This window comes from Vollenhovia emeryi, unplaced genomic scaffold, assembly GCF_000949405.1.
Source record: "Vollenhovia emeryi isolate VEMERY1.0 unplaced genomic scaffold, V.emery_V1.0 DF939367.1, whole genome shotgun sequence".
NCBI lineage: Eukaryota > Metazoa > Arthropoda > Insecta > Hymenoptera > Formicidae > Vollenhovia > Vollenhovia emeryi.
The window spans coordinates 50,578-62,376 of record NW_011966999.1 but is presented as its reverse complement, the minus strand read 5'-3'; the positions used below and the strand labels follow the sequence as shown (position 1 = coordinate 62,376).

Below are 11,799 nucleotides of genomic sequence, written 5' to 3'. Positions count from 1 at the left end.
ATGAAATTTTCCAAATTTTTCGGAAAAGAATAAACAAGTAACAGGAAAGTGCGCCGGAGAGAGTATTTCATCCAATTAATAAAAAAAGAAAGATAAATAGAAAATCAAGAAATTGAAGAAATTTTGATTTAAAATGCAAAAAAAAGAAAAGAAAAAAGATATGCTACAGCGCGAAGCGCGAGCTTAAAAGCTATCGACTCAAAATAAAAATAAGTGCTACAATTATTCTATTAAGGAATTTTAATATCAAGAAAGGACTATGCAATGGCACAGAATTCATTGTTATTGATCTAAAATCTAATCTGATTCATGCTTTTACTACGCGCGAAGCGCGGGCGAAAAAGCTAGTATACATATAATAAAGGAGATTCCACGAAGGATGAGCAGCGGTGTCAGTAATTAGAAAATATGGTTTGTTTTAAAATAATCAGTAATGAGAAATGAACTTACCACTCCCCACCAAAGCGCATCGGCATAACTCGAGAAGTCCGTTTTGCCGTTGGGTCCAACTGCATCTTTTTCGGCGAGGTACACGAAATAGCTGCTGAAAATAAGGCCTAGGAACCCAATGTACAGCGTTGTAATCAACTCCTGTTAAATAAGAAGAATAAAAATATCTTACAACTAATAGCAAAATTTCATATGTATTTTATAAACATAGAAATTGTCACACAGTCCTATTACAGGGTGCGTGCACGCTCACAAAGATATATATTTGCTTAGAAATAATTGAAACCATTACTAAAGTCTACTTCTTGTACAACTGAAAATTTTTGTAACAATATACCTGACGATGTATGTAAACCACTGAACCCAGGAGCCGCCACGTGCCACCTTGACGATCGACATGAAGCATTCGCAGAATTTGCAGAAAACGAATGCCTCTGATAGCGGAAGTGGCAAATACCTGACCGTTGCTTCCTACCGACAAGACTACCATGGACGCTACTACGACAATTAAATCTGAAAAGAAATGAGACAAGTGTACGATCGATTACGAAGAAAGTATAATCGCGATAGATTCGGACGTAATAGACATTGATAAAACGGCGTCGTTTAAACGCACTTACATAAAATATTTATTCTAACATATACATATATTGAAATAAATATTTTTAGAGATGGTGATTAAGTATGTATAAGATATGGATTAAGTGTATAAAATCGGCTGCAACCGATAAACGCAAAGCGCGTAATCCGATTAGTGCCTCGTTCGACGTTACCATTTATCTGCAAAATTCGTCGACGATGTGCATTGTTGGCGATTAAAAACAGTTCTCTTTCCATCCGCGTGCTACGAAATTGCCGGAATAGGTGTAATCCCAGTCGCATTTCCGCGGCTGGCCTGTTAATGCTCCATTTTCTACGTCGCGGATTACAATTCTACTCTTATGAACGAAATGTAATGAAATACGGTACATTATACTCTCCATTATTTGAGATAACTGCTGAAGAAGAGGAATGTGTGAATTATCGAACGTAGACAGCAGGTACCGTTATTTACCACGCAGCATGCGATAAACACCGCGTAAAACTCGAAAATACAATTAATTAACGCAAATTACGGATACGCAAAACTTCGAGAGTATGAGCAAATTTATATAGTGAAGATTTTGTTACAATACGTTCCAAATCATTTGTGAGCAGAAATGCCTACATATATTGCACAATACATATAAAAATTTCGAAATAATCTGAGTAGCAATTATCTACTTTTCAGATAACATTCGAAAAAGATTAATTCGCTTGTTGAACTTCCAATTGCGTATCGTCAAGTAATTACAAAGTTTGCGAAATAGAGAATCTTCAATTAAGGAAGGAATTTAACCTGAACCTTTCTCGCGTGTACTTCATTTATGGAGCGCGTCCGACAGGACGATGGCTGCGATACAAAGCACCTGCAATCTTGATTTTAGCAAAATGGATTCGACATTAGGACTAGAGCTTAATATTACAAAGTTGGTCGGTAGCAGTGGTACACAAACGATCCTCCACAAGTGATCCGAAACAAAGAGATGATTGTCACGATCGATCAAACAATGCACGTGTCAGATGAATTTTAGCTGTGTTGCATTTTAGGCAGGTTACGACTCGCTGTTAGAAATACACGAACGGCAACTCACCTATGATACAAATCGGTTTCCGTATGAATCGCAGCCGTCCACAGCAGCCCATATACTTCGATCTGCAACCCGCGCTCCATAGTCGTACCAGATATTCGACTCCAAAGAATACCACGAGACATATTTCCTGAACAATAATGAAGTGTAGTTGATCTCTCAGTCTTTGTCTTGATACAAATTCAATGCATAGCACTCTAGTACAAGGTACAATAATCCCGATACAATAGTCTTGATATCATTTTTTGCAAAAAGATTAAAACTAAAGTTGCGAAATAAAATTCTTGCATCTCTGGGGTTTAATTTTCGAGAAAAATATTTTTTAAAGTTGAACAACAACACTTATAAGAATTAATGATATAATTTAAAGAAGTTATACGTGACTTTTATGAACTTTGTATCATATATCGTTAAAGTCGCCTTATCAACAACTACTAACATATATGTCAAGATAAAAAAGCCAACATTTTATTTAATAAAGTGGTATCAAATAATTTCAATATATAAAACATATAATGCACAGAGAGAGAGAGAGAGAGAGAGAGAGAGAGAGAGAGAGAGAATCTATTTATCTTTTTCTACTTATAAAGTAAAGTTACTTTATTCTATTGTTGTTATTTATGATAACATCTATACTTTATTTTAAACAATAGAATAAGGTTTATGTAATTTCGACCGGAAATGAGTGAACGCGATAGTATGGCTGACAATTTGACAGTTTAATTATCTAACGCCGATGGGAGGAAAATGCAGCAGAATAGTTCTGTAGATTAGTATGGACAAGAGCTAATCATCTCTAAAATGAATATATAACGCGGTAGCGTATGGATGAAAGTGGCTATTGTATCGATTGTACTAACGCCGTTGTATGAACGAGATACTCTAGAAAAAGGAGAACGTCGCTGTTAGAACCGCAACGAAGTGGGCGAGATCCTCGAGTACTACTTTATACTATATTCTTTTATGATACAGAACATTGACGAGCTTTTATTTTATGCACGCTGACTTTCTTCGCGTTCACGTAGCAAGAGATGAAAAAGAAATCTCAAGCGGAGATTCTTATAATATGAGACATTCGTGCACAACATTGTACCGACTTTGTACCGACGATAGACTGCACAAATTTGTCGCGTAAACTTTTACAGAGTTTATTAAAAAATTTTTTTTAATGGTACAATAGACGAGAGTGTGATGGTCAGACCACAGTGTGCCTGCACGCACTGTAACTCAACCACGACAAGGCTTGACAGTTCGTGGCAGGTGCACAGTTGTCCAACCGCTACAAGAAGAATTAATTTTATTTGTGTAGGTCATGAAAGAAGAGAAAAAGTTCTTCGTCGGAAACTGTTGAAAAGTCTATTCTCAGGCGAACCAACGAATCTAAAGTGTTCTTTTCGAAGACTAATTAAATGAAGTTTGCTTTAACTTTCTTACGAAACATTATAAAACCTTCGTTTATGAATTCTTAATCGTTGTCAGTGTTTAACATTTCACACTTTGCAATGAATGGCATTTTGTCAGATATACTTGATTCTTCTTTCGAAATTAAAAAAAGCATTAAGTTTGAATTTTACACTTAAATGAAGAAATTCCAAAAAATTCGTCAAAGAACCTATTTTGGTCAAAAAATTTGTACGTAAAAGATAAGTTTATCAAGTCTGTTAAATTTGCAGTTAGTTAACTTTGTGCACACCAAATGTACATATTTTCCTTTGCGCGTACAATCAATGCGGTTGTGATAGAATATCCTTCATCTAGTAGTTCTGCAGTACTTCTTTAAATAGTACTATTGACATTATTCGATCGAGAGATGCCTTTAATATCCTGTTCAGTTATGGGCTATACATTATTGCACAGGTTATATTAAAGAATATAAACTACTCACCATCCAAAACAGAGTTTCGTTTGCGAAGTTACTGTATTGGTCTATCGTTGACAAAACGCTAAATATGAGGCACACCAATACCACCATGAACCTGAAAACGGAACGGGACAAAAATACATTACAACATGTACGGTATATGGCAAGTATATTGATCCGATCAAAATTTAATTCTGTTATAAAACTTAGATAAACAATTAGTCAGATTGGTTTATTAAAAGCGTAGGATGTCATATATTAAAATTAGATTTATATTTAAGACGACTTTAGAATCTTGAACTAATTCTGTATTACGTGTCAAATATAGAAACCAAAGTTTTATTCTATCACGAAATTTTGATAGGATTTAATTGATTAAAAGCGCGGGTCCTTGTATATTACAATACAATCAGATTCATATAAATCTGAAAATGATTTTCAATTCTTCATTAATTTATCTACTTTTTCTACAGTAGGAAACAGATACAACAATTCTAGAGAGACAATATACAATATATTATGTTACCTAATATAAAATTTGTATTAATAAACCTTCATCAATGATAATCGAAATCAGTATTAAATCTCTTTCTGATAATTATAATACGAACGCTTAAACCACTGATATATACAGTAAATCTAACGTATTATAGCGCAATAAGTACTTAATGATGTAACATAAATTGCATTTAGTTTTAAGTGTGTATGATGTTTATATAATATGTACATATGTATATGTTATACATATATATTGACTATATATGACGTTTCAGTTTGTGCTTAAGCTAAAACTTTGTTTTAATTCCAATACTCGGAATTAAAACTAACGTCCTAATGGAATAATAAAAGTGCTAAGCTTACCTGTTTTTCCACTAGAACAAATTATTTGTTAAACCATTATGTCATCCAAGTCTAATCCAACTGATAAGTTACTTGATAAAACTACACAGGCGTGATACACTAGACATATACTCTACTGATTGCCGGCGATGCAAGGCGTAACTTTATACTTGAACTTGTAAGAGAACATTATCAGGATGTACATATAACCGACGTGTTGTCTATTGATCACGGTGGCGCATATTCTGTGACGATTGAATGTAAAAATATTCATAGAAAATATGTGAGCGATAATTTCCCTACTATTTCGTCTAATAAGTAAATTCGCTAGAAAGATTGTGGAAGCTACCAATGTTCCAGCAAAATACAGTGAAATTTATCGGAAATTTAATATTGCTATATACACATGCACAGAAAGAGAGAGAGAACTTTCGGACTTTCCGATATTGTTTTGACATAACATGTATGTACGTATATGTATATTATAACATAAATTCATTGTATACTAAATTTTGACCAGAGACATGATACTAAATCGATTATATTCGACAAAATCTCTTCAAGTAACAAGTTAATTTTTATTTGTTATTATGGTATTGCAAAAGAAATAAGGCACGATTACATTTAAATATGTCGTATTGTGTTCTAATGTAAAAAGTATCATTATTTCGACATGCTATTTAATGTGCACTAATGTTAGACGTTTTCTTAATTCTACTTTATATTTGGAAGTATTATTACTATGTGCATAATAAGAATACACTATATTGACGAAGTATGAATCTTTAATAGTGCAAAAAAACTTGAAAATTTTCAACAATTACATAAATCCCGTATATATATTAAAAGAACTTTCCATAAAATAAACATAAAAAGTCATTTCATCGGAGTATATATATATAGGTACATACAAATACATATTGGATACATATCAGTTTAATAAAAAGGTAAAACGTTAAAAAATAATTTCGATGAATAGTTTTGATGAGCAGTGAGTTCTATATTTTTACAAAGTTTCTGTGAACGTTAACTATAAATCTCTAGAAATCCATTTGATATATTTTGCTGTATATGCACGAACGTGCACTTATTGTGTACTTGTGTATGCTATCATGCGTATGTTTAATAATAAAGTATAATCTCCGTGCAACAAGATTGTGAATAGTATCGAATTTCAATTGCCAATACAGTTCCGTGAATATGTCGTGTGTGTGTGTGTGAGAGAAGAATTACGACATCTGTACATATATATGTGTTGAGATTCACTTGCACGCTAACTCTTAGTGCGCAGAATTCGCTTCTCATCTTTCGGTCAATTTTTCAAATCCTTGTTATGAATCTTCATCGATTGCTTATCGATGCAGTGCATCGCACAAACTAATGACTTAAAAAAAAAAAGGACATTATGAGACAGCAAAGCAAACCTGGCGTATGCGAAGGTATGAACGGTAATTGCTACGATCTAACGATCGATCGCAGCGGCGCTTTCGTTGTTTGTACAAGTAGTTTATTATTGAGAGTTACCTCGTTAAGCAACGAGACGAGTGCGCGGCATTAACGAAAGCGCGCGGCCTCCGTGTAGCTCTTTAAGGTGGCGTGTCGAGGGCCTATAATTCCGACGTATGTACAGCACTTCGTGGCTGCACGGGTCACCTTCATCGACCTACTATGATAATTGTCTAACATATTCCTCCTTTTTTCCCCGAGCATCGCTAGGAACTCATCCATCTTCCGCCGGGCGTCGGACAGACATCTCGCTACTCGCGGATAACACGCTTTTTGTTTGACCGTGGAAATGCCAAAGTCACGAGAATGTCCGTTGAATAAAACGCAAACTAACAATTCAATATATCGTCGAAATCTTGGAGAACTTGAATTTATTATATGCGACGAATCTTTTAGATTTCATCTGAGGATTTCTTAATTTTCCAAATGTCTCTTTGTTGTTTAAATTTTTTAGGAAGAAATCGAAGCATTTTTAACGCAAAATTAATTTAAAATAGATTTAATCATCTAAATGTTTTAGTTTTCCGATTATTCTACTTATACTCGTAAAACATTTAAGGCACAAAATTAAGAGCTGTTATTCATTCCAAACTTTGAAAAGCATGAAGGGAAGTAGAGAACTAATGAGCAGGCACTTTACAATACATAAAATTTCCATTAATTTCAAAAAAGTAGAACGAGAAAACAGAATCTCCCATAGACACGAAAAAGATGTTAAATATCGAAGACACAAATCTTTCAAAACTTATTCATATATCTGAGCTAAACTAAGCTAAAAATTAAAAATTTTGAACAAGACCTAGCACTGTTTGTAAGAGAATTTATAAGAGAACGAGAATATTTTTGAAGAAACAATTTCCAGATTAAAATCACTGAATTCCAAAAATTCCCCGAGAATACCGAGAATCCTCAGGTAGAAAGAAATTCTCTGAGAAGTTTACATTCTCAGATAGTGGACATCGTGCACTTGGTGGCGAGGAAGTATACGGAGAAATGATATCTTAGAAAACAAATATAAAAAAATGTATCGTAGAACATTCTGTTGAATTTAATTGAAAAACCGAGGCGATGAAATCCAATTATCAATATTAACACCTGTGCACGTCAATGGACGGCTCTCGGTGTGTTGCTTATGGCCAAACATGTATAAAATGAGTGTGTAGATCCATTGTGCATCCCCCTGCATATCAATTAACCTACATGCGATCGAGGGGAGATAGAACGTGCGTGTGTGGTTCCTACAGCAATAATGTCACGTTGTGTCACCTCATTTATTCATACTCATCACGGTTTAATTACAAATGGATCTCCGAGGGCCCGAAATAACATAAACTTCTCAATACTCCGATCGCGCAAACCACTCGATATACGCAAATAAGTATCCGCGCATTAATCATTCTCTCCGAAATTGAATTGAATTTACATGTTTTCGCGCGCCCCATCGTACCCCTAATAAGACAAATTAATTGACAAAGAGTATAATTATAATTAATTGATAAAGAGGACAAATAATACAATATTATTGCGCGTGATTGATGAATACAATTCCCCTGTCGTCCCCGGCAAATTGGAAAAGCGAAAAGATCAAAGATACCTCGCTGGAAATCAATTTCGTGCACGGTATTTGCGCAACTCTGTAATATTACGCCACGTCCCGTATTTTATATTATTGTCAATATATCGCATATCCAACGCTCCATTTACCGATCTGCGTGCATTTAACGTGCAAATCGGCCGTGATTCCCCGACCGGATTGATTTTACCCTCAGACTCGCGCTTTCTGATCACGCTTCAATTACTGAAAAATTTAGTAACGACTTTCCATGGCACGATATGTAATCTCCACGGGCATCATTAGATGCGCGATATCGATATATCAGCTCGCGCGCGCGCGCACATACATATGATTCTCATCTAAAAATAACAAGCCACGCGCAAATAGCTTGGATATGCATTGGGCCTAACAACACACGGCTATTTATGCCCGCTGGAAAGTAGGCCAGTCAAATTAGAAAATTACCTCCATTAAAAGGACAAATTTCTTTTATCACTTAACGCCATTACGCACACAGGATAACACATTTACATGATCGTTAATCAGCGTTTTGGAAAATGACGATTAATTTTCAGTATTCTCCGGAAAACAATTACTCAATTCTAAATTGCTACGATAAAGGATAAAAAAAATTAAAACTTTCAGATTTTAATGAAATTAGCAAAATTATTATATTTTAAACGCGATATGTAATTTTAATGACAGATTCTTTCATTTTTTTCTTAATTTAATTTCTGGAAATTCAATATTGTTTTATTACAGCGTAGCAGTGGAAGCAAACAAAAGAAAGGTTATAATAAAATTATATAATTACAATTATATAATATAATTATAATTGTAAATGCGTGATATTTGCTGTGTTCTCAGCTTCAACTCGATATGCAGTGAATGGACAGATTCCTCCGTAGAGTTGCTCTCGAGATTGAAGGACTCTTATCATTCTCGCTCTTATCCTCCGTCCCCGATCACATTAACATTGGATTAATAATAGTACGATAAAATAGATAATAACATGTACGATAGCGCCGATCAATAGGATTACTCGAGCAATTAAATATTTACAGGGACGTTTCGTGCAGCGCGACTTCATTAGTCGGCCGTCTAGCGATTGTATGAACGACGTAGCATTAAAGCCGCACGAAGACCACATTATTCACTACCAACATGCAACGATTGTACGTGGTTGACAAGTTTATGAGAATTTGCAAAATTTATGCATTTATTTTACTTCTTTACATTGCCGACTTTTCGAGAAAAAGGATTACAAGTTCTAGGATAATTTTGTGAGCACATTTCAAAGCAACTAAAGCCAACGGCACACGATACTATTTTTCTTGCTGGCTTGCTTACGAGAACCAATAAGGTTTCAGAGTTTTAGATCAGGTGACTTAAAGCTAAATCCTGATTGGCTCTCGTAAGCGATCCAGTAGGAAAAATAGTATCGTGCGCTGTTGGCTGAATTGTTAAAAAATTAAGAAAGCGCAGGAGATGAAAATCGGTACGCGGTAAATGTAGTACGTATCAGAGCAATCATTAGCTGTTTTATAACTCAGCTATGCTTCTAAGACGTTGTTCTTAAAGTTGAGATACCAAAACATGAAACGAGAGAGCGGGCAAATGGTAAAATGTACCAGCTGTCTGGGTAATAGTTGTAATAACTTGATTATGTAGATATTTTCAGTATGCAAAAAAATAGGTATACGTTTCCGGAAATAAATGGCGTGTTTGACACGACGGCAGTACGTCGGGCGCAAAATGAAAGACACTTCCGCGGCAATTTCCGACTGTAGCGTTTTAACTCTTGTGTCGTCAAAAATTCAATAGCGCGGCATATTGTCAGGAAATCCTGTGTGCTGCAATAAGGTGTACAAAAGAATTTTAGCATAGTACATTATCAGTTAATCGCATATTTATCTTGGGCAAACTCAGTTAATTTCTGATACAAAATTTTCTAACTTGTATACAAAGGGCACTTCTTTTGCACGTCATGTATTTAGCTGTTATTATTTTTATCGTTACTAAAACTGAGGTTGAGTCCAAGCTGGCCGAAAAGTAAGACGTTAAAAAATAACATGCGAAAAGTGTGGACAAGATTTCACACAATAGTGACAAAGTATTGTAGAATGTAGCATGAAACGAAAGAAAGAAGTCTTATGAAATTTTAATAGTCTCAGTTTCCCGTTTACCCGATCGCTCGTCCAAAATCAAACGAAAATGGACGGAAAGCGTCGGCGAAGTGAAAAAAAAAGCGAGGGAACTTACGTATATTTGCGCGCGACGATCGATTTGTTTCACGGATACGTTGCCGCGTTTTGTTTTGATAATGAATTATTTAAAAGGCTGTGGTGCTTGGCGACAGTTTGAAAGAAATGAAAAACAGCCTATTGAATAATGGACGAATCCGCAAAGTTTTTCAATGGATGATGCCCGCTGGAGCAGTAGATGTAGTTTACCGGCCGATGTATACCTCTCTTTGCAGGACCCAAGGCCGAACCATAATAAATGTATACGTAGTACTGTTTATTAATAGAGATCCTAGAGCTATACATGAACAAATACTATGTACAATGTAAGAAAAATATAAAATCAAAAGATGTCGACCAAGTTAAATGATTAAAATAAAGACGACTAAAGAGGGAATCATATAACTGGGTAGAATATATCATAATAAATGGCAATTGGTTTCCTGCAATATCAGTTCTGCTACTCTTAAATTTTATATAACTTTTTTTTACTTTTCCCCTAAGACATCATAATATAAACACTATACCATACAACTGTGAGTGTATGAGGCAATCAGGAAATAAAACTTTCTGCGGATATTATAATTAACGAAGACGTTATCGAGGCAATAAAAAAACTTTTCAACGCATGGAAATCGAGGCATAAATATTTCGAAACTTGTTGATAAAATTAATCGATTTTATCGTTTTGTCGCACCGTCACAATAAAAACACATCTTGATACAGTCACGAATATGTGTTTATTCCCATAATAAAATTACTCACGTACGTACGTTCTTAAACGCCACGTGGGAGGAGAGTTATTTCTTTCCGTCGTGTTCTGCATTTCAAGAAGTTTCAAACTAACTTGCTCGCGTTTTTCAATGAGATATAAAAATAAATTTGTAAAACTGCATAAATATGCATATGTCGATTGAATCTATTTTAAAGTGTGCCAGAAAAATAAAGGAGGTAAGGGGGAATCAATTAAACTTTTGTCTATGGATTTTCTCGTGACACAGTAAACTTATATATTATAGCCTGTACACAGAGAGAACGGTTTCTTTGAATTTAATAAATTTTATTAGATTCAAAGAAATTTATCTTCTGGAATAGTCCAAACAAACCAATTGTTGTTTCAACAAATATGATTATTTGACCTTTCAAATAATAAATAGCTTTACTTCAAATAAAATATTTGTTTGAAACGAAAGGAATATTCTCTTTAATCTAAACGATATTATTGTTTCATTCAAACAGCATTATCGTTTGATAGAAAATATGTGAAACAAATGTATATGCATACATCTTTCTCCCTCTACATTAGAATTTTCCCTTCATTAAAAGAAGAAAGATAAACACTGAATTAGTACACTATGTTCAGCCATAATAAAAAATAGACCATTAAATGATTAAACTGCGTCTGCTGATGCGGTCGCTTATATATCATAGCTGCCGCGATTTTACTTACGAGTTCGGCGGCCATCTAGTGGCAGCACCAAACTTTAATATAAGCGCCTGGCCAAATAATATAATTATTTCATTGAAAGATATTACTTCAAATAATAGTGTTTTTTCTATCAAATAATACAGGTTGTTTGAATAAAACAACAAAATTCTTATTCAAAACATATAATGTTTCGTATAAGCATATATTGTTTTAATGAAACAAATTTCAACCAAATAAATAGGAAT

The 11,799-nt window shown here is 34.4% G+C and overlaps 1 protein-coding gene across 1 annotated transcript in view; it reads right to left on the bottom strand.

Annotated features, from left to right (window-relative positions):
* LOC105558197 (potassium voltage-gated channel subfamily KQT member 1) overlaps nucleotides 1-11,799 on the bottom strand; it is a 75,890-nt gene that overhangs the window by 23,031 nt on the left and 41,060 nt on the right. The window contains exons 5-8 of the mRNA XM_012005761.1: nucleotides 4,006-4,096; nucleotides 2,124-2,250; nucleotides 788-963; nucleotides 451-591 (exon numbers count right to left, since the gene is read on the bottom strand). Coding sequence (XP_011861151.1) covers nucleotides 451-591; nucleotides 788-963; nucleotides 2,124-2,250; nucleotides 4,006-4,096 — 535 coding nt within the window. The remainder of the gene's footprint in view (nucleotides 1-450; nucleotides 592-787; nucleotides 964-2,123; nucleotides 2,251-4,005; nucleotides 4,097-11,799) is intronic.